The sequence below is a fragment of the Bombyx mori genome, chromosome 25, assembly GCF_030269925.1.
Source record: "Bombyx mori chromosome 25, ASM3026992v2".
In the NCBI taxonomy this organism is placed as follows: domain Eukaryota; kingdom Metazoa; phylum Arthropoda; class Insecta; order Lepidoptera; family Bombycidae; genus Bombyx; species Bombyx mori.
The window spans coordinates 5,521,790-5,545,248 of record NC_085131.1 but is presented as its reverse complement, the minus strand read 5'-3'; the positions used below and the strand labels follow the sequence as shown (position 1 = coordinate 5,545,248).

The 23,459-nt window shown below is 33.7% G+C and overlaps 2 protein-coding genes and 1 long non-coding RNA gene across 6 annotated transcripts; 1 reads left to right on the top strand and 2 right to left on the bottom strand.

Moving 5' to 3' along the window:
• LOC101739954 (presenilin-1) lies at positions 1-10,730 on the bottom strand. Of its 2 annotated transcripts, none has more exons than XM_004924500.5 (9): positions 10,349-10,730; positions 9,893-10,107; positions 8,909-9,118; positions 7,755-7,975; positions 7,375-7,473; positions 5,941-6,024; positions 2,813-3,016; positions 2,260-2,372; positions 1-1,200 (listed from the first exon to the last, which is right to left on the bottom strand). In XM_004924500.5, exons 1-9 carry the CDS (start codon positions 10,493-10,495, stop codon positions 1,045-1,047), a joined length of 1,449 nt encoding a protein of 482 aa, XP_004924557.1. In that variant the 5' UTR covers positions 10,496-10,730; the 3' UTR covers positions 1-1,044. The 2 variants fall into 2 exon arrangements, with proteins under 2 accessions (XP_004924557.1, XP_004924558.1); XM_004924501.5 differs by having other exon boundaries at positions 5,974-6,024.
• A 571-nt stretch (positions 10,731-11,301) lies between these two features.
• LOC119630555 (uncharacterized) lies at positions 11,302-14,269 on the top strand. 3 transcript variants are annotated; one of them, XR_005246304.2, is made up of 3 exons: positions 11,302-11,582; positions 12,760-12,881; positions 13,909-14,269. It is a non-coding gene; the product is annotated as an uncharacterized LOC119630555 (long non-coding RNA). The 3 variants fall into 3 exon arrangements; XR_009976665.1 differs by lacking the exon at positions 11,302-11,582 and adding an exon at positions 11,839-12,168; XR_009976664.1 differs by lacking the exons at positions 11,302-11,582; positions 12,760-12,881 and adding an exon at positions 11,839-12,173.
• Positions 13,157-17,365, bottom strand: LOC101740447 (26S proteasome regulatory subunit 4). The gene is made up of 9 exons (XM_021346908.3): positions 17,184-17,365; positions 16,825-17,106; positions 16,544-16,714; positions 15,846-15,974; positions 15,340-15,525; positions 14,707-14,807; positions 14,292-14,388; positions 14,000-14,209; positions 13,157-13,356 (listed from the first exon to the last, which is right to left on the bottom strand). Exons 1-9 carry the CDS (start codon positions 17,184-17,186, stop codon positions 13,222-13,224), a joined length of 1,314 nt encoding a protein of 437 aa, XP_021202583.2. The 5' UTR covers positions 17,187-17,365; the 3' UTR covers positions 13,157-13,221.
• Positions 17,366-23,459: the final 6,094 nt, after the last annotated feature.

The window sequence follows — 23,459 nt, the reverse complement described above, 5'->3', positions numbered from 1 at the left end:
TATGGTGTTTCAATTTTATTTAAAATAAAAGTTAAACTTATGTATTAAATTTTATTACAATTGCAGAACGTTACTTACAAACAGATAATTATAATAATATTAAACTAACATAAATTAATTAAAATTACCATAAGTCAATTTGCGTGGAATGTTCATTTAACTTTGAAAATGTTTTTTGTTTGTATTGTTGTGAATTGTATGAAATACCTAAATGAAACTGAATATTTTATTTTAGTTACGATTCGAATTTGAGTTATCTTTGTAATACATAGTGTTTTTATTTTGTCTGCAGTATTTTCAGTGTTCTTTTAGACGTGGGTATTTCATTATAAGCGTGGCACTAAAGGCGCTACCCAAGTCGTTTCCTCACTAATGAGGAACGTTGCTTCGACGGAAATGCCGCAGCTAACTACACTTGCTACGATAGGCATGGGAATTTTGAGCAATAAGCGAGGCATTTGTCTGCCAAAATAAGTACTTTTCACTTCTATGTCGGTTGGGTGGAGTCAATAAAGCCTGAATAGGGAATCAAAGTAATACTTTATCTGTCTTAAATAAGACGGCCGACATAAAGACAAGTATATCGTAAACAATTTTGTTATTTGAAGGTAATTGAGCGATATTACAAAAAAAGACGAACAGTGAGCTGGCCGCGCTCATTTTCACAGATGTCCACGGGCTACGGTAATTACCACTAGACCGGCCCTCTAATCAATTGACTCTGGTAGCAATAAAAAATACAATTCGGTATGGTTACGCAAAGTTAGTTTACTGGGGCACCCTATTTCCAAATTCGTTAGTTCCGGATTAACGAATTTACGCATATTATTTCAAAATAAGTTATTTTTCCCATCGTTTCAATGAAATATTGGAGTTTTTTTTTGCAACAAATAAATTCCTTTATACACATATCGAAACACATTTTTAATTAATACGAAAATAATTAAAATAAAATACTGCAAATTAATTTTAACATAAAAATGTGATCTGCTTTTACAGAATGTTTGTCGACTTCTATCTACCTTACGCACACACGAGTATTTGCTAAATGAACACCTGTTCCGCCGCCAAAGCGTCCGCAAATGGCTTCACGACCGATCGCGTTGCGAAATAGAATATAAGTCCGAATGTTATCGATATAGGGAGCGCCGGAAGAGCCTTCTTTAATATGGCGAGCAGCAGGAGTGTTAGACATAAACCCTGGAAAAATATTTATAAATATAATAGTGGCAATTTAAATCAACCAGAAACTAATTCTTTTTTTATATTAACACTAGCTGACCCGGCAAACGTTGTTTTGCCATATATAAGATTTCTAGGGAATTTCTAGTGTAGAAAAAAAAAAACTAACTTATTGTAAGTGTGTAAGGATGTGGTAGATGAGTGAAAGAGGCATGTAGCGCTGTGAACGATGAAGGAATATAAAAATAACAATACCTCATTCAACCACATAATGTCTCATTATAAAAATAAAAAATTGTCCAAAAAATTAAAATAAAATCTTAGGGTATGAAAAATAGATAGTAGCCGATTCTCAGGCTTACTGAATATGCATAAAAAATTTCATGAGAATCGGTCAAGCGGTTTCGGAGGAGTATGGGAACGAACATTGTGACACGAGAATTTTATATATTAGATATATACTCGCGACCCGCCCTACTTTCCCTTCGGAAACTGTAATTTATTATTGATTTCTCCACTATTTAATGGATGTTATTATATATATAAACCTTCCTCTTCAATCGCTCTATCTATTAAAAAAACCGCATCAAAATCCGATGCGTAGTTTTAAAGATTTAAGCATACATAGGGATATATGGACAGAGAAAGCGACTTTGTTTTATACTATGTAGGGATGTCTAAATGAGGAGCCTTGTGTCACATAAGGCTGCAAAAACCATAACAATATGCTCATTGAAAAATTATTACATTGAGTGCAGAAACTTTTTTTTTGTTCATATTTATCGTTAATGATGTCTTGAATCGACTTAAGATTTACGATATGTATGATCATGAAGAATCAATATGTATAACTTAAGATATGTCAATAATTATAATGATATAAAAATTTTTAGTCAACTGATTTGAATCAAACATTGAATATTGGAACGAGCTTATCTCAGATGAATAAAAACGGAATGGCACGAGTAGTTTGGTCATGCATCCTGCAGAAACATAATATGTTTACTATTAATATTACATGAAATAGATTATGCATACATATTACATGAAATAGATTAGTAGGTGTTTTGTACTTACTATAAGTATAGCTACAAAACAGGCTAATGTTGTATTCCAATCGCCGTATGAACTTGCTTTTCCTACGAGGACACTATAGAATATGAAATCACCTAGACCAAGTTTTACGCCTTCTGCAAATTAAAATATTAATAATTACATCGATTTGTCTGTTAAAAAATCGATATTTAAAACAAACAGGAATTTATTTTCAATTTCATAATAGTCAGCCGAAAGACCTCTATTGCTGCATATTGGCCTAGTAAATGTCATTTGACGTTTAATATATTTAAAAATCTATAGAGATTTAATGCAATTAATTGATATTAAATATAGAAACATCAGTATTAGCTGCACGGTAAGTGGATCAGGATTAAATAACATTTTTGGCATTCACGACTATGAGTACCACCAGTGGTGTTATACAAGATCAAATGATTCTACCTACTTTTGCAAAACTCTGCGATATTTAACTAATATTATCGACAGCTTCGTCAAGGCGAAGCTGAAATAACCTCTCAAGGCTACCTATACCTTTCATCAGAGGGAGGGAAAAAAAAACCTAAATACTGACTCTCCTCGTCGAGGTCGGGCGCGTGCGGCGGCGCGTGGGGCGCGTGCGGCGGGTCGAGGCGCGTGACGTAGCGCGGCGGCGCAGAGTCGACCCGCAGCCGGCGCGGCGCCGCACCCTCGTCGCGTCTCTCCCTCCACGCCGCGTCGAACCCCGCCTCCCCGCCCCCCGCCTCCGTGCCGTCGCGACCTTCGCCCTCGACAGTTCCTATTATCAAATCAAATCAAATAAATAAAAAAAAATTTCAACATAAGTGAAAGTACATACTTGTTGAACGTCAAAAGAAATACCGCCAATTCACAAAAACTTGCCTCCGTCCTCAGAAGAATTGGCTAGAAACTCAGCGGGCATGTCTTTTTAAATATTAGATTTTTTAAATATTCATTTTTACAATGAGTATTAAAACATAACAATTATTACAATATTGATATGCCCGGAGCGAGCAACTCATTCCCACTTTCTGCAATCTTCTGGCCGCGCCAATAAAGCAACGTATCTAAAATGGCGGTGGCGATCATGCGCTCTCACTCTAAACTATTGCTGTCTTTAGTCGCACACGGCGCGTACTGCATGCAAAAAAATATTCAGTTCTGACTGTTATATAACATGGCCTCTCACAAACGAGGAAAAGTCCTTCTCAGGGATGCACGCTTCGATCAACAATAGTAACTAGATAAAGGGATACGTACAAAATTAAAGCAAAAACTGTCCGCGTGAATATACACTTATATAGCTACATTCGTTTACTAACAAACGGAGAAAAAAGTTTTGAAACACTTTTACGTTCAAACTAATTACAACTATGGCACCTAGTTATAAAGTCACAAATCTCCAAAACATTATCTAATACTTACGATCATTCGTCACATAAAATGAGCAAAGCAATAAATTACCCCTGTCACTTACCAATAAAAAGACATATGTTAAACAACTTTTAATGTTAAATCAATCTTAAGTAACAACAAATAAAGTACTTTTTCCCTTTATTGCTCTGAGAACTAACATCGTTTTGCTTTATTTATTTTTGCTTCTTGAAATGCCGATTTCTATTTACTACAGGAGGTAAGGGAGTCGCGCTGAACACTAAAATAATTTATTAATGAATTAAAGTAAAAGTTTAGTTGGTTACTTTTTATGTTTTGGAAATGTATGTTTGTTAGTATCTATACATTACTTATTATTTTATTAGCGTTACGTTTTTGTGTAATATATATTTTTAAGTTTTCGCGACCAGTGCACATAATAAAACAACGTTTAAACGGTTTCAAGCGCGGTATTTTTATTACAATGTTTCGGCCACGTTTCAGTAGCCGTGAGCACGGAAGGCAAAGATGTCCAGTGTCAATCAGCGGAGATCTTAGCTGGCTTATAAAAGTCATCTCTTGTTTCTATGGCGACAATCGAGATCCATTCTGCACACGTGATTGCTAGGAAAGCTAAAATAAAAATGGAAAGCTAAGTATCTAATGAGAGTCCAACAAACAGGCACAAAAGCAGCATTAACCAATTTTAACCAACTAATTTTGAAGTAATGCTAACAAATTTTAAAAAATTATTACAACACAAATCTACTCCATGCATTTACTGTTCTGTTAAGCAAAAGTTTGTCCATGTGTTGGCCGAGCCTTGGCCAATATTTGTAGCGGTGGTTAAAAATCGGTAATTTTGTTGAAAATTTAATATTATTTATAAGTTTAAAGCTTAAAATATAGTTTATACTTCATGTACTTACCGAAAGTAAGATACTCCGGCCGTTAAATTGCTGTTTCGGGCATTGTTTTTGCAACTTTTGAATACACACTGCGGTATTGTGAGACGGGTTGACATTGGCTGTGTTTGAAGTGAACTAAACAAAATAAGAGCTCACATTTCAAGTGAGCTGTTGTTATCTGACGAGACGGATTTTCAGCACTGACCCGAAATCTAGTTACTATTGTTGATCGAAGGATGCACGTGAAATCGTGTATAACGTTATTAAATACTTCGAAGAGGAAAAGTATCTCCAGAAATTGAAGAAAAAAAATTCTCATTTGTTTTTTATATTTTTTTTAAATAAACAACTTTTTCTTTTTATCTTCCTTTTTATTTGTTGACTCCATCATCTGTCAGTGCGGATACATAGAGGACATTTTCGATTCGTTTCTTTATTGGCGCGGCTTATACACAATGTTATCGAAAACAAGTACGTTAACTAAGTACTATCAAACCAACGTTCCTGAAGCACCAAGGAGATTGACGTACTGAAAAATAGTTATTGTTTCTAAAGTTTTACTTAATTTTCTTTATTTATTTTTTTACTTTTTATATATCACCACCACCATATGATAAATGAAGGACCGTTCCTTAAAAGCAACTAGATGAATCAATGAAATTTTTAATTATTAAATAATATATATATATATATAGACAATGACTACGGAACCATTTCGTTTAGCGTAATTCTGAATGCGATTTGCGGGTTCTATTTTTATGTTGCAATTTATTATTATAGTTTATTTTGTATTGTTTTATTTAAATTCAGCGTCAATCGTCAAATTTGTAAACACCACTAACCTATCTTTATTTAACCCTTACACACTGCGTTTGCGAACTGATTAGTTCCTCCGACAATGTGAGTAAGAGGAGATTCATCCAAAATTATGATAAATAGAATTATTTATTTTTAGATACACATCACAATCTGGGATTGAACTGATAGAGTATTGTAGTAATATTGTTGTTGATAAAAAATTATGAATCAACAAAACGTCGATCAGTTTGTCAACAAATTAGATGTGTATAAGCCGCACCAATAGAGAAACGAATCTAAAATGGCGTCAGTGATCATGCGCTCTCACTCTAAACTATTGCTGTCTTTAGTCGCACACGGTGCGTACTGCATGCAAAAAAATATTCAGTACTGACTTTGTTCTCAGACGCGCTCTGTTTTCTCTCAAATTCTGTTGTTATTTATTGCATTTGTTCGTTATTTCGTGGTTATTTTGTTATTTATTTTACACCTTCCCCTTTGCCGGGGCACCAAAGTAAAGTAAAGTACATTCTACATAGATACAGCGTCACAAGCGATCAGGCAGAATGTGTAATGAGGGTGAGGGTGTGAGGTGGTGAGAGGAGTGAGGGGAGTGACGGACCGTGCGGTTGCAGCGGGCGCAGCTCGCGCTCACCTGCGGCGCCGGGCGCGGGGCTCGCTGCCGCCATGCAGTACATCACTGTCGCTGGAATTAAATCATTTACATTACAATATAATTCAACGACGGAGCTCGCTTTTATTAAAAAACTAGCGGCCCGCTCCGGTTCCGCTCGGGTCTTTAACAAAAATTTCAATAGTGTAGCTTCCAAACAGTGAAAGAATTTTTCAAATCGGTTCAGTAGTTTCGGAGCCTATTCAATACAAACAAACAAACAAATCTGTCCTCTTTATAATATTAGTATAGACAAGCGGCCCGCTCCGGTTCTGCTCGGGTCTTTAACAAAAATTCAACGATATTTAACGTTGTTTTATTTTTTTAAATAAAAGAACACTTATTGCGGCATAACTATAATAGTTAGACATATGCTGTCGCAACACTTTTGTAAATGATAATGTGTTCTACAAAGTCGTGGTACATTATTTTATTCTATCATCAATAGTTTTCGCAGGGCACGCGATGTAAAGAATATTTTAGGTAATTTTTTCACATTTTGGGTTACATTATTGGAGTTTTAGTAAGGATCCCTTATTTTTTCAAAAAAGATTATAACCTATGTCACTCGGGAATAGTGTAGCTTCGAAACAATGAAAGAATTTTTCAAATCGGTTCAGTAGTTTCGGAGCCTATTCAATACAAATAAATCTTTCCTCTTTATAATATTAGTATAGACTAGTTTTTGCCCGCGACTTCGTCCGCGTGGAATAGTTACTTTGGCATAACGCTAAATTTTACTCGTGACTTCATTTACGCAGAAAGTGAAAATATTTTTGAATAATATAATGTTTAGGAACTATTTAAGGTACCAAGTGATGTTATATAGCCTATAGCCTGCCTCAATAAATGGGATATCTAACACTGAAAGAATTTTTCAAATCGGACCAGTAGTTCCTGAGATTAGCGCGTTCAAACAAACTCTTCAGCTTTATAATATTAGTATAGATATTTGAAATACGAAATGCACTACATATTTGTTTTTTTTTATTGCTTAGATGATGGGTGGATGAGCTCACAGCCCACCTGGTGTTCAGTGGTTACTGGAACCCATAGACATCTACAACGTAAATGCGCCACCCACCTTGAGATATAAGTTCTATGGTCTCAAGTACAGTCACTACAATTTCTACTTATATTTCTCACGCTTTTATTAAAAAAATATTTGAAATACGAAATGCACCATTTCTTGGTTATTACAATTTCTACTTTTTGGTGACCATTAACCAGTTTAGGTTCAATATTTTTATCAACACATATTTTTTATTGTTGTCTTTTGTGGTTAAAAACATTTTGAGATGAAAGTTATCAATATTGGTGGGCGCATCACATTATACCAGGTGAGTATGTGTAATCACACTAAAAGAATTTTTTACAACTTACATGAATAAATGAGAGCTGGAAATATAGGCTCATTGCGTTCCTGTGCTGTTTCAACCAATATTCTCAAAGGTCCCTTCGGTGTTAATACAGCCACCAAATCTATAACAACATTCATTTGTGATTAATTAATGAACAAAGTAACAACTATGACAAGAATATTTATTTTTAAATATACATACTTAGGTAACTTTATATACCCAAAAAATCACAAAAAGGAATACAGAGTAATGTTTTTAATACTTATAGAGTTATTTATATTTATAGAGTTTATCTTATGTTTTCGACTTCTACTTTTTTTCCAATATAAATGCTAATCAAGTTACTATTCAAAATTGGCTTTAATGTTCACATTTTCTAGTTAACAATTTTATTATACTCACCCCAAATAGATATCACTGCAAGAACGGCCCATGTTGTCCATTCCGGCAAATACTTGATGAACACAAGTGCCATAAGGGCTGCAATGAAGATCAAGTAAGCTTGTTGTAGCCTCAGCGGACCCTTCCAATGTATGACAATCATGCCCATGACTCCAAAATTCCACAACACAAAGCCTAAAGTTATATAATCCATTGGTATATTATAGGCAATGAGTGCTTCCCTGAAAAAAAAATTCATTTTTCATTCATACATGAAAACGATTTTTTTGTTTTGAAAGAGCAATCAAATAGGCAATATTCCTTAAAGTTTTTCACACAAATTTGTTAGAGGCATTCAATTAAATATTGCTGACAAAAATTAGTCAGTTAGATACTATAAAGTTGATAACTTCACATACTATATCCTACACAGGTTGTCGAAAAACATATTATTATATATATATTTATAAACTTTTGAAGATCAAAAATACTTATAAACAAAAATATAATAAGTACTCCATATATGTTCAAGAAAATAAAAGGGGATTAACAAGAAAATGAAATTCCAATCAATAATTGAATTCATAGAATATCTTATTTATCTCATGGCAACATGATACCAGTAGAGCAAAGTAGGTGACTGTGTGGTTCTTTTAATATTATACATCTTATTTATATTATTATGTTATGCTGATTTATTATGTATTTTGCAGGTTTCAAGTAACCCTCTATTGCACTATACCAAAACAGTCAATATCATTGTTAAAAAAAAATTAATTAGTTCTGTTGTTTGTGTCTTGGACGTGTTCCCAGTAACCAGTAACCAGGCGATAATATTTCCAAGTTCCGTTTCAGTCATGATCCCAGAAGACTAATGTAATGTAATGTAATATTGCCGACAGTGAAAATTTGGCACTATATTAAACTACTGAAAAATTTACTATAATTTTTAAATATATTTGTAGATATTTATGTTTCTTTGCATACAAAAAGAATCTTGGCAGTTTGTTTGAATTGGAATGATAAGAGGTGATGGTCACAGCTGTTATTTTACCATTTACATTTATATATCTTCATGTGTCTCAGATTTTAAATAAAATTCATCTGAGAGTGGTGTCCATTTTGCACACACATGAGTATCAGGAACTAATTACATTAGATATTACAATACTTACTCAATATACAAGTAAGAGAATAGAAACAGCAAGATTAATGATGATAGAATCAACCATCCATGAATAGTCTTGTAGCATTTTTTCTTGTAAAGCACAATAAGTAACACCGTCATTAATGCAATCACACACAACAAGATCATCGAATTGGCCAATGCATTCCACACTTTTGTTGATGCGTATGGACTCTCTTCATGAAACGGTGTATATGCCCTGAAATAATATTTTATATACATATGAACAATATTAAATTAAGTTTTTTTTATTTTTCTATTACACTAGAAAAGTGAACAAATCCAGTCAAGAACTCATACCGAGCAGAGTAAAGGGTTAGAACAGCAGTAATCCAAACCGCAATAATATATAATTGTGAGTTAGGTCTCTTGTCTTAAGGTGCATGATGTCATAGCAGCAAAGGAAGCATTTTTTTTTATTATTCAATATTTACTTAAACAAAAAACTTTTGTCATATTTTCAAACATCACTCTCACAGGACTTCTAATTATCCAATCGCAGATTCATTTAATCTCTCATTTAAGCTCTGTCTCAACCTTGTCATACTACTATACATTTTACTGTATATATGTATGTCGGTAGGCAGCAGCTTGGCTCTACCCCTGGCATTGCTGAAGTCCATGGGCGACGGTAACCATTCACCATCAGATGGGTCGTATGCCCACAAGGGCAATAAAAAAATGTGAATTTAATAGTTTAGAATTTATTGCAACTGTTCCCAAATCTAAAACATAAATTAACTACTAGCATCCTTGTTTAGTTAACAGTTTTATGAAGCGCTTAATAGAACAAAAAAACAGGTGGAAGGAACCTCCCACTTGCTCTTGCCACTGTAAATTTTTATTCTACTATATTAGGATAATATCATCTTATGGTGTGCTGGTACTTCAGCACTATCACCTAACTCTATAATCACAAAATGTACTAAAACATTTGGTTTTACCCATAACAGTATAAGATTAAAATACTTACAAATATACATCTTTAACGGAGTAAAAATTTATAGATGATATTGTTGCAACAACTACGAGCATGCACAATGTGACAGGCACAAACAGTTTGATGACATGGCGAGCCCCATACTTCAACTCCAGCTCCTCAATCTGTGGTTCCACTGGTGCTGCTGGAACTCGAGGTTGCTGGGCAATAGAAGCCCCCGATGGGCCACCTTCAATCTGTTCTACACTCTGTGAAAGTTTATTTTGGGAATTTTCTTTAAATGTAAAAAAAAAACATTTTGCAACCAATCCTTAATTTAATGTGAACTTAATTTTTATATATAGAATACGAACAGTGTTTGTATACATCGGGGTTTTTTGAATATTTTACTTGTATTGTATCCTATCCTATGCTAATCATGTTTTTTTCTGATTTTTCTATTTTTGTTTTGATTAAATAACAAAGCCTTAATTAACTGTTAATACTTACGCCATAGGAGCGCTGATTATCGGATTTAGTCTTTCGTTTCCTAGCTATCCTTTCAGCTAACTCCCTGTCAGGACGAGCTTCTGCGATGTGGCCGTCCATGAGTGCAGTGTGCTCGGTTGCGTCTAAGTCACTGCCTGACTCACTCATTCAATTATCTTTGGAATAATGCTCGCATTTTGTTAAAAGGCAAGGTTTAAATGTAGGCGTAGGCGTAGTATCTTAAAAAAACACAAAGATAAAACTCACGACAAAGTAGGTAAAACCATAAAAGTCAAACTGGTACCTGTCAGACTTTGAAATATTGTTGCTTATTTGCTTCGTCCACTAGAAAGGCAAAGAATTCAGTAAACCATACCGTCAACTATTTTAAATAAAAAGCTGTGACTGTGCTTATTTGTAGATCGAAAAGTCAAATGAAATAATATGAAATGTATTGGGGATTAAAGTATAAAATTGCTGATTTGTACTGAAAAATAGAAATTCGTGTCTTTTTTCATTTAACATATTTATTTAATCAAAATATCTACCATTATTATCTATACATTGCTGCCATTTATTAGGAAGGTTATTTATGCCTTTGTGATACAACTCTGATGTTCTAGATCTAAAAAACTGTGTGAAAGCACAGTAGAAGTACTGCCTCCTGGGTGGAAAACTTTTTATTACGTAGAAAATTGTCCAATTCGCGAAAAATATGGTAATCCGTTGGAGCAAGGTCTGGCGAATACGGAGGGCAACGAATGGTTTCTAATTGCAGTTCCTGTGGAGTTACAACGGATTCTCGTGCTGTATGAGGTCTCGCGTTATCATGGCGCAATCATGGTGAAGATCGATTCATGAATCGGCACTGTAGACATCTGTCGTTATTGCTTGACCAGATCGGAGAAAGCTATAGTGAATAACACCATGCTGAGACCACCAAGCAGTTACCATTACCTTTTTATTGGCTTTGCTTTAGGACACTGTTGAGGCGTTTGACCTGGGGTCAGCCATTGCATTTTTCGCTTACGGTTATCGTAAATAATCCACTTTTCATCACATGTCACAATTCGATCCAATATTCCTTCATTTCTGTATCGACTCAACAAGGCAACACAAGTTTCAACACGCGTTTCTTTCTGCAGATTAGTCAAATCATGAGGCACCCATTTTTCAGATTTTTTATTTTATTGATTTGACGCAAATTAGTCATTAATGTTGGTAAGGCAACGTTATACCATGCCGCTAAGTCCTGGTGAGTTTGACTCGGATCGGCTTCCACCATCTCTTTCAATTCATTGTTATTCACATGCGTGGGCTGTCTCCCACGTGGTTCGTTCTTCAAATCAAAATTTCCATCACGAAAGCGTTTAAGCCAAAATCATACGGGGCGTTCATTAGCAGTCCCCGTCCGTGCACTGTCCTCGTCGAACCCGTCGCTTGCGACGAAGAGCTCGACAAGCGAATTAACCCATAGACACAGCTCAGTGAGTTTCTCGCCGAATCTTCTGTGGGTCGCGTTTTCGATCCGGTGGTAGATTCTGCGAAGCACTGCTCTTGCTAGGGCCAGTGTTAGCAACATTCCAGTTTGAGCCCCGTGAGCTCACCTTCCTGTTAGGGTGAAGCTGAAATAGACTCTCAAGGCAATCAGCATAGGTAGGAAGAAAAAAAAAAGCAGTCCCCTCTCCAAACGCAACATTGACATTGCGAGCTGTTTCAAAATTCGTAGTAAAAAATCACTCGAATTTTCGAAGTATTCATGTTTCTTGTCTAAGCTGAATAAAAAAAACAACTACCCGGCGGAGAAGATCCGGCGAGAAACTCAGCGGGCTGATCTTTAGGTGAGGTACGTAAATACTACTAAGAGGACACTGCCACTTATTGAGCGTCTTGGTTGCCTTATTACGACACCGACCAAAAAAATGGGGTTGTGACCAGGGACGTCTTAACCTAGGCTGGGGCCCTTGGGCACACAAGAATTTGAGGCCCTTTTGGAAAGTAAAAAAAGCGAAGTATAATAACATTTTTTTACTGAGTATGACCATTATAGGTATTATAGGTGATTATAGGTAATCAAATACAGTATGATTTAATAATATTAATTATATTAGAATGTTGCTGGTTTTTTGGTTACGATTACGATAATGGTTTCTTTCGGGATTTCTGTTGAGCAAAATATTCCATTATATCTTTAAAGTACATTTTTTGAAGGATATCACTTTCTATGCCCATAATTGACAAATTACTCAGCCGTTCTTGTAACCTTGTTGTTCGCAATTCATTTTTTATTCTCTTAAGCTGCGAAAAGGACCACTCTCGACTACAGTTGGTAACCAAATTGTCGGTCCTTGGGGGCCCCCTGAGAATGGGGGCCCAGGGCACGGGCCCCGTGTGCCCTTATGGTAAAGACGGTACTGGTTGTGACATTCTAGGTCGACACCTTACAGCCACAAAGTTCAATTTGAATAGTAAGCTAGTTTTGTGGGATGTCGGAATATAATTGGTTGAAGACCATTGAGAAAAACAACGGTTATAAGGTGTGGTAGATATATAGGTATGTATAAAAATTCAATTGAAACTGAATAATGAATTATGTTTCACAAGAATGCTCCTAGAATATTCCATTTGTAATTTGAAATTCTCTTACCAAAGTACTTTTGAGCCACGCTCTATCTAAAATTACAGCAACTCTGGATATTTATTAAACTATTAGAGACTTTGATTTCTTTGAAATCCTTGTAATGTTATAAGAAAACATAATTATTTGATCACACATTTACAAATTAAAGAAGCGTAATTTTGTTTTAAGCCATTAAATTAAATAATAAGTGGAAAAAAAGGTTTCGTTTATTAAGTTCGTAATTTAATAAATCATTGAACATAATTGAATACATTTATAAATAAAGTCCTTCTGGTGTGCCTTCCTTCTTGCGGTATAGGACACTTTCCTTTGATTTCTTGAAGTCCTCATTTGTTACTTTCATACGGCGCTCTCTAAGTGCCATGAGACCAGCTTCAGTACATATTGCCTATAAATAAAAATAAAAACTAGAAAAATAACAAAACGTACAAAATGTATAGTATAGTTTATGTATTATACAGTATACCAAAAAGTTGTGGTGATTCATTTTGTATTGTAATAATGGAATATAAAAAAAAAAAACTTTTTTTTGCCCTTTATACCAGCATTATTATACCTCTTTGGTTAGAAAATAAATCATCTAAAATGAAATTGTAAACATTGATATCATAATAGTATCCTTTCTAATATTTTTAGTCTGCATACAAACTTTGAAACTACAAACATAACATATTATATTGAGAAATTCGACTCATCCAGGGTTCCTGGAGGTTAATAGTATGTAAACTCGTTTATATTTATTTTATTATGTTTTTCAGAGTAGTTTGTGAAAGCACATTACGTTTTGTCTTTAACACCATTAGGTTAAATTCCACGGTCCTGTCTATTTCTGCTGAGACTCAGGGGTTCCGGTTTGAGAATTGGCACAACCATAAAATACAATTAATACTTTTGATTTCATGCATCAAGACAGGTCACAGCATTTACGTTACGTCCACAGGCATAAGTTACGAAGTGGTTACATCACACACAGGCCAAGAACTAATATGCAGATCTACAGCAAATAGAACTAATAACAAGATAAAACCTACCTTAATATCAGCACCAGAAAGATCATCTTTTGACATAATAAGTTCAGACAAGTTCACATCATCAGCTAATGTCATTCTTGATGTATGAATGGTGAAAATCCTTCTCTTGGTTTTCTCGTCAGGCAAGGGGAATTCAATCTTCCTATCAATACGACCTGGTCGGATAAGTGCCGGGTCTAAAGTTTCTATACGGTTTGTGGCCATGATCACCTAAGAATAGATGTTAGATTAATTTTAATTACCTTGAATAATAAAGCTATTTTTGTTAAATATTGTGACTTGTGAATCTAACCTTCACATCTCCTCTTGAATCAAAACCATCAAGTTGATTCAATAATTCCAACATGGTCCTTTGAATTTCCCTTTCACCACCAGAGTTTGAATCATAACTGGAAAAACAATATTCTTTGTTAAGCTCCATTTATTATGTCAGTTTATTCCTACAGGGCTATTTACCACTTTATGGAACAATTTCACACAACTCAACACAAACAATCTCATCAAAATCTTGATTTTATTTTATTATAGAAATTCCACTATTTAAACTCTAAAGTATTACTCGTTTGTGATAGATATAGACAGAATAGCAGTATGTATCTCTGTGGATTCATTTTTCCAACAGCAATGTCAGTCTCTTATGGGTATAAGAGACTGACATTGCTGTTGGAAAATTTAGTATATTTTTTCATTGATTGGATTGGAAATACCGTTTAGTGCCCACTGCATCAATTTCATCAATGAAAACAATTGAAGGTGCATGTTCCTCAGCAACACGGAACAGTTCACGAACCAACTTGGGACCATCACCCTGAGAAAAAAAAATCTTTTAGAAACAATATCTACTATTTTTTCATACCATAGACAACCATGTTAAGTTTAATGTGAAAGAAATTATTGTAAAAAAAAGCATTGATTTGGTATTAATATAAGTTGATAATTCAAAATTTTAAGTCAACAATTATCTTTTATATGTAGTCATCATTATGAATGACGTTGCTGTTTTAATGTCTACTACGCAAACACATTTCTGGTTGGTCTGTTTGGTTCTATAGTAGACTAAAGCATCACAAAAAATAAGTTCTTTTTTGTATATCCCAACAAGAGAAATTTATAGTTATTCTTCTTTTGAAGGCTTTTCATTGGACTAAAATAATTCTAAATAAACTTTGAATCAAAATTATTGTTTAGCAAATAAATAGCTAGGTTTGTTAGCAAAGTTAGAACTAAGATAGTCTGTTTTATATAACCCACACTTAAAATATAATTATGTAACATGGATTTATGCTTAGAATTTGTTGAAACATATTCATACATAATTTAAATTTATCTCCACAACTTACCAAATATTTTTGTATAAGTTCAGATCCAACTACACGTAGGAAGGTAGCAGATGTCTGATTTGCAACAGCCTTGGCCAGGAGTGTTTTACCAGTGCCCGGAGGACCGTACAAGATGACTCCTTTGGGAGGTTTGATTCCCATTTCTTCATAGTATTCCGGATGTGTTAGAGGCAACTCCACAGATTCCTGATAAAAATGTTTTGATTATGATTAAATTAAATGAGCAACTATGTACCATCATTATGATGTTATTATAGTATTCTTAAATGAAGATTATGAAAAATCTACAAATATTTGTGGACATTTTTCTTACCAAACTAGCAATACCAATATGAATAAAAATCTGAATATGTAATTCAGATACTTAGAGAAACAAGTATTCTATCTTTCTTAGTAACCACCAATATGATTTTTCACAGAAATATTATATTAACATTTATTAATTAAATTATTTTTATTTATTTATTTAACTAATCTTTTCAATAGCATATTTCTAGAAAAAAAACCTTGATTTCCTGGATCTGGGTGTCCAGGCCACCAATGTCAGCATAGGTTTCCTGTGGAGCCTTTTCAAGCTTCATGACTGACACCATGGGATCCGTGTCATCACCCAAAACACCAACAACTGCGTGCACCTGTGTAGTAGTATTCATTGCATTAATGATGGACATAACCATAACGCTTGAATGAAACGGACATTCAATCTTGGTCATATAGCATTTTAAGTCTGTGTAGAGTGGAAGTCATATGATCTTAACAAACAACAGTGTTCAAAATCCCTATAAAATTAGATAAAACAAAGAGAAAAAAATATAATACGATGTTGATTATTATTATCTGATTGTAGTTGGAGGATTGTAATGATGAAAATCTTTCAGACTCTTAGAAATATTTTTTACAAAAAATCAATCAAGCTTTTAGGCTAGAATTAACAAGTTCTCCCAGATTAAGCGCCATCAGCTTACTCACCAATCTATGTGTGGTTAGAATAGCTCTTAAGCTACCAACAAATCGGTAGAGTAATGAAAAACAAAATTGCATCTTGAACCTCATAACCAGTAAACCATTTTGTATTCTACTTTATTTTTAAAAAAATACCTATGTTATTTGTGGATACAAAATTGACTCAGAATTATTTGTATTCATTCCTTTTTCACGTATTCAAACATGCATAGTCAATTAACAACAAACAAATTATAAATACCTTATGATTCAGTAACACAGAGCATCCAGGTTCAAGCTGATCCTTGTCAACAAAGGAGAGAATGCTAACATAATGTTCACTGCCAACTGAAGTTGACACTATTGCATGATTGTCATCTATGATTTCCTCAAGATTACCAACTGACATTGGAGTTCCTCTTAGGTCATCAACCTGAAAATTAGTTTCACTTTCCATTAATTGCAATTTTAGGTGTCCGAGATCTTAATCTATCTTAATTATTTGAATTTATATCATGTCATTAAGAAATTCTTAAAACACACCTTAGACCTTTCTTCTTCAATTTTCTCTTCCTGTGGCTTCAAGCGTTCTTGATTACGGATGAACTCCTCTTCCATCAACAAATAGTCTTTTATTCTTTCGAGTTTTAACAACTTGAGTCGACATCTTGTATGAGGCGTGACTTGCGGAAGCTTGAGAGCCGCATCTGGTCCCTTAGCTTTCCTTTTCTTTTTACCAACTCGTGTAGGGATCGGAGGCTCATACTTCTTCTTCTTGTCTTTGTCATCTTTTTTGTCACCACCTCCACCTGATTGATTTTGACCCTAAAAGTGAACATGTTTCATAAAGATGAACTTCAAAAGGTGACTATTATAATATAATTTTTTCCGTTTGAATATACCATTCTGAGTCAATTCCACAAGTTCCCAAGTTTATTGAATTTTAAAATAAATACTTCAGCTCCAATTTACAACTTATTGCGATTACAAAGCGAAAATTACCACCACAGACTATTAACAGTATTAACACAGACTATTTTGACGTATCTAAGATATATACTCTATGGGTGGATTAAAGCAGTCTTTAGTAGGGACTTTTTGGCCGGAACGCGAGGGGTGAAGTTGTGTAATTTGTTTTATTTTGTCTATTTAGTGTTTCTTCAGGTTAAAATAGGTAATAACTGTAGTTTAATAACTGTTTAATATCTCTGAAAGTGCACAAATGTAGGAAAATGAAACAAAGCCGCTGGACATAACTTCTCGGGATCTTCCAAAAAGTCACTGAAAAAATCTCAGTAAATGACTACCATTTTACTTCGATTATATTTCATCCCATATCATCTCATTTCATTTAATTTCATCCCAGTTGATAATTGTCTCAAATTAATCATCTTGATTTCATTTCATTTCATTAGAATCCATATTTTCATTCTTCATAAAAATAAGAATATCAATTAAAATAAGACATGAGCTAAAGGTCTTACCTACCAGGTCATAAAATCATTTAAAAAAATATTTTTAGTAAAATGAACCTTTCAGTATTTGCGAAAGTACACAAGTACGGTATTTTAAATTGAAAAAAGTGACTCTTCGGGTTTTTTTATTGCTTAGATGGGTGAACGAGCTCACAGCCCACCTGGTGTTTGAAGGGTGTGGAGATGCTCAGACGAGAGAAAACAAACCTTTTATTAATATATATTATTTATTTAACTGGACATTACTGGTTTTACTGTTTTTACAATTTTTTAGAGACCATAGTGTTATGACGCTACTCTTCTATATCATTTTTTATACTAGTGTCGTGTTACAGCTCACACTTCTTAATAGGGATGTACCCACTAACACCTTCTCCTATTATTAAAATTGTTTACAATTTAAATAATACAAATTTTAAGTAGATGTTTCTTAAGTTATATACATATATAATGAACTTATTTAGTTGACAATATTTTGAGCGTGAAAATTAAATTTATTATTTAACAATGGTTTTGTAAATATGTCTGCAGTCTGTTTATCAGTAGGACAATATTTAATATTAATTTTACCCTTTTTATAATTTTCATGAATAAAATAGTATCTCACATCAATGTGTTTGGATCTTTTATTGAATGAACCTGTTTTGATCAGCTGAATAGCGCTTTGGTTATCAACATTCAATGTAATTTCAACTTCAGAACCAATCAACTCCTTTAAAAATGACTTTAAATATAAGCATTCCTTACAGCAATCAGCTGCTGCAATATACTCTGCTTCAGTTGATGATAATGCAACGATTGGTTGTCGTTTTGAACACCAAGACACAGGTCCTTCTGCTAACATTATCACAAATCCGGTTGTACTGCGTCTAGTCTTGACACAATTGGCATAGTCTGCATCACAGTATGCATTTAGTTTTGAAATATCTCCTCCTTTCTTGTACATGATTCCTTTCTGTCTTGTTCCATTTAAATATTTTAGTATTTTCTTTGCAGCTATCACATCATCTTTCGTAGGGTTTTCTATTTTTCTGCTCGCTTCATTTACAGCTTGACTTATGTCTGGCCTTGTTCTTGTAGATACATATAGAAGTCCTCCAATCAGTTCTCTATATGGAAAATTTATAGAATCTGTGTTTTGCGTTTCTGTTTTATTTTCTGTATTACAGGGTGTCTTAACAGGTTTAGAATCTTCCATACTGAATTTCTCTAATAAGTTTCCAATGTAGCTTTCTTGTTTCAGTGTTATACCTTTCTCAGTCTTCTTGACTTCAAATCCAATAAAAGTAGTAGGATCATTGTATACTTTTATTTCAAATTCCTTTTCTAGACAGTTTAAAATGTTTTTTAATGTTTGCTTTTCTTTAGCCAAAGCAAGTCCATCATCTACATAGATTGCTATTATTATTGTATTATCTTCATTTGTAAATACACACTGATCTGTTTTAGTAGCTTTTAAACCAAGTTTTAACATTGCTTTTGTAAATCTTTTGTTCCATGTAATAGGAGCTTGTTTTAGTCCATATAAGGATTTCTTTAATCGACAAACTTTCCCAGGTTGTTTTTCATAACCATCCGGTATATTCATATACACATTTTCTTCCAGCTCTCCATATAAAAATGCAGTCTTAACATCAAATGTCATCATGTTATAGTCTTTAGAAGCAGCAAGTGCAAATAAAGATTTTAAAGTTGACTGACTGACAACTGAACTGTATATTTCATTGTAGTCAATACTGTTTTGTTCAAATCTAGCTTTATAAGTCCCATTATCTTTCACACGGAATACCCATTTGTTTGTAAGTAATTTACTATCTTTTGCCTCTTTCTTGTCTACTATTTCCCAGGTATTATTGATTTCTAGGGATTCCTTCTCCGAATTTATGGCCTTCTCCCAGTTTTTTCCCTCTTTAGATGTTACAGCCTCTCTGTAAGTAAGTAAACTGTAGTCTCTTAAATGTATTGGTATGTGTCTAATTCTCTTGCTTCTTCTTAGGTAACCGTTTTCTTCATTCTGTCTGTTTCTTTCTCTTTGTGTGTCTTCTGATTCAGTTTCTGATACTACATCTTCATAAGTCTCATCATTTTTATTTTCTTCTGTTCTGGTATCTTCTGTTGTCTCTTCCTGCTTTTCTATAATTTGTTCCTGGTTTTCTGTAGTGTTTTCCTGGTTTTCTGTTGTCTCTTCCTGGTTGTCTATAGTCTCTTCCTGGTTGTCTATAGTCTCTTCCTGGTTTTCTGTTGTCTCCTTTTCATCATTTTCACTTTTATTATTATTTATTTTCTTATAGTTTTCTTTCTTTTGTTCAGTTTCACTTTTTACTATCACTATGTCCCTTGATATCTCTATTTTTCTCTCCTTGTCATTCCACAGTCTGTACCCATTATTAGTGTATCCAATCATTATCAGTTTCTTGCTTCTAGGATCCAGTTTCTTTACATTTGGATGTAACTGTTTTGCATAGACAGTAGAACCAAACTTTTGCATATTAGATATATTAGGCTTTTTTCCAACCCACATTTCATATGGTGTTTTGTTTTTTAGGGCATCACTTGGTAGTCTGTTTAAAATATAAGTAGCACAATATATTGCTTCACCCCACATTTCTTTGTTCAATTTAGAATCAAAGAGTAATGCTCTTGTTTTTTCTAATAATGTCCGGTTTAGGCATTCAGCTTTGCCATTTAATTGTGGTGAGTAGGGCACTGTGTAGTCTAATTTTATGCCTTTTTGTTGACAAAACGCTTTAAAATCGTTACTTGTATATTCACCTCCATTATCGCATCTTATAGTCGATACTTTACTATTTTTCTCTCGCTCCGTTTCTTCAATATAATTTTTTATTTCTTCTTTTGCATCGCTCTTGTTTTTAAGTAAATAGATTTTTGTAAAATGACTGTAGTCGTCCATTATTGTTAATACATATCTATATCCGTCATGAGTCTTTTCCTCGAAGGGACCACATATGTCTGTGTGTATTATTTGTAGGTACCTTTCAGCACGAGTTCTGATTGTATTAAATGGTAGTCTTGACTGTTTTGCTTCAGCACATATTTTACACTGTTCTTGTAATACTTTTGGACCTTGTATATTAATGCCGTCTGCCACTTTTGTTAGTGTTTCTAGTACTGATTTACCTGGGTGTCCCAGTTTTGCATGCCATTCCAATGCTGTTCCATTTACTTGTGTGAGTAAAGATTTATTTTCATTTTTCAGGTCTTGTACTAAATTCACCCTGTATAAGCCATTTTCTTTTTTGCCGGTTAAAATTAATTTTGAATTTTTGTAAATCTCCACTTTATTCTTTGTGAACACAACAGAGCCATCATTGTTGGTAACACAATTTACAGACAAAAGGTTTTGTGCTAGGTCTGGTATAAATAAAGTATTTTGTAAATCACATGACATTCCATGGACAGTACCTGAACCTTGTGCTTTCATTTTTTCACCGTTGGCTGCATAAACTGTAGAATCCATTTCTTCAAAATTGCTTAAAATGCTAGAATCATTTGTCATATGCACTGTGCTTCCAGAATCTACTATGAATTTTATTGAAGTCTGTTCAGAGTTTTGTGTCAAAAAAGTAACATTTTTATTTTTCTTACTATCACCTTTTTTCTTAAAGTAACAATTTTCTTCTGTATGATTATTTTTCTTACAAATTGAACAACAGCTGTTTTTTAACTTACAATCTTTCTCTTCATGGTTATATCTTTTACAAAAAATGCACATCTTACAATCCTTTTTTAGATGGCCTATTTTGTTACATTTAAAGCATTTTATGTTTTTATTCTCCGTCTTAAAAGCAACCTGTTTGTACTCAATTCTCCTTTCTATAAATCTGTTTTCTTCTGATAAAAGTCTGTTAGTTAAGTTGGTAAGTGTCTTTTTGTCATCGGGTGTTGATTCCCATGCTGTGATGAAGAACTTATATTGGTTTGGTAAGCAGGTTAATATTTTAGAAATTACCATGTCATCATCAATGTTTTGTTTAAGATTATTTAATCTCATCCTCAAGTTTTCTATATCAGTGATCAACTGTGACATTGTCTGGTTTTCAAATTTGAAGTTAAAGAAATCTTGTAATAAGGAAGACTTGTTTCTTTCTTCAGATCCTTCAAATATTGCACATAGCTTATTGTACATTTCATGTGCATTTTGGCAATTTATGATGTGACCTTTTAATTTTCTATCTATGGAGTTTAAAATCAACTTCTTTACCTTAGCATCCTTAGTTTGGAATTCTGGTTTTTCTCTCTGTTCTGGTTTTGTTTCTTTCAATACTTCTGACAGATTCGATGCCGAAACATGTATATTTATCTCAAATTTCCAGACGTGGAAATTTTCAGAGTTCGTAAGTTTTTCTATATTCTCTTCTTGGTTATTCATTTTGTTTTATTAATTTTTTATACACTTTTCTCACTCTGGGCAGTCTGGTTCTGGTTCTGTACAGTCTCGGGTTTTGTCTGGTCAGTCTCGGGTCCTGTCTGAGCAGTCTCGGGTCCTGGTTCTGTCTGAGCAGTCTAGGGTCCTGGGCCCATAACCTGAAGGGTGTGGAGATGCTCAGACGAGAGAAAACAAACCTTTTATTAATATATATTATTTATTTAACTGGACATTACTGGTTTTACTGTTTTTACAATTTTTTTAGAGACCATAGTGTTATGACGCTACTCTTCTATATCCTTTTTTATACTAGTGTCGTGTTACAGCTCACACTTCTTAATAGGGATGTACCCACTAACAGTGTTAAGTGGTTACTGGAGCCCATAGATATATTACAACGTAAATGCGCCGCCCACCTTGAGATATAAGTTCTAAGGTCTCAGTATAGTTACAACGGCTGCCCCACCCTTCAAATCGAAACGCATTACTACTTCACGGCAAAAATAGGCGGGGTGGTGATACCTACTCTTGTGGACTCATAAGAGGACCTTAAAGGGTTCTTCAAAACAGTTCAATGAAGTTTCAGTAAATTCCCACCATTTTACTGAATCTCCAAAATAATACTATTTTTATTTTTATTTCATATAATTTCATTCTATTAAATTTCTTCATTTAATCTTCTTTCTTTTAATTATAATTTCTGATCAATCTGACACATTTCATTATATTGTAAAGGAATTCTCTTTAATTAAAAATATATGGGTATTAAAACAAAACTTAAATAGACATTCATTCATTAAGTTTTTAAACCACAATGGCTATACGTTTAAACCTAAAGAAACACTTAATTATAAAAAAAAATTAAGTAGGACTTCACTACTCGCATTCTGCTAAAATGCCCAAGTTCATCTTATTTCGCCATGATACAGGTGAATGAAGTTAGCCCCTCAAAAAATTTTTTTTTTCCTATTTTCTACTTATTTTCTATTAATTCGTTTGTTCATCATTTGTTCTTGATTGTTCACTGTTAATAATTGTTTGTTCTGCATTTATATATTTAAAAAAAATATTTAAAAATATACCTACAAGCTAGCCCCCTAATGCAATTTTTAATATTTTTTCATCCTTAATGACTCGTAAATATTCATTTTCGATTGTTCTTATATAAAACACGTTTGTTCTCTTTCGATATTACTCGTTTTTTGTTTATTTAACCATTTGTATTAGTTGATTAAATGTATGCAAAATATGTGTACTGCGCATGCGGCAACTATATTTAATCGTAAAAAAAAAACAATTATAAATCCTGAAGGATC

What these genes read in the sequence shown, in the direction of transcription:
- LOC101740447 (XM_021346908.3), bottom strand. An exon ending in CCCAGATCCAGGAAATCAAG is followed by an intron (nt 15,526 to 15,845) that starts GTTTTTTTTCTA and finishes CATTTTTATCAG; the next exon opens with GAATCTGTGGAGTTGCCTCT. An exon ending in ATTCAAGAGGAGATGTGAAG is followed by an intron (nt 14,210 to 14,291) that starts GTTAGATTCACA and finishes ATCTATTCTTAG; the next exon opens with GTGATCATGGCCACAAACCG.
- LOC101739954 (XM_004924500.5), bottom strand. Translation starts at nt 10,495, where the DNA reads ATGAGTGAGTCAGGCAGTGACTTAGACGCAACCGAGCACACTGCACTC. An exon ending in TCCAGCTCTCATTTATTCAT is followed by an intron (nt 6,025 to 7,374) that starts GTAAGTTGTAAA and finishes ATTTAATTCCAG; the next exon opens with CGACAGTGATGTACTGCATG. An exon ending in GTTTTGTAGCTATACTTATA is followed by an intron (nt 1,201 to 2,259) that starts GTAAGTACAAAA and finishes ATATTTTTCCAG; the next exon opens with GGTTTATGTCTAACACTCCT.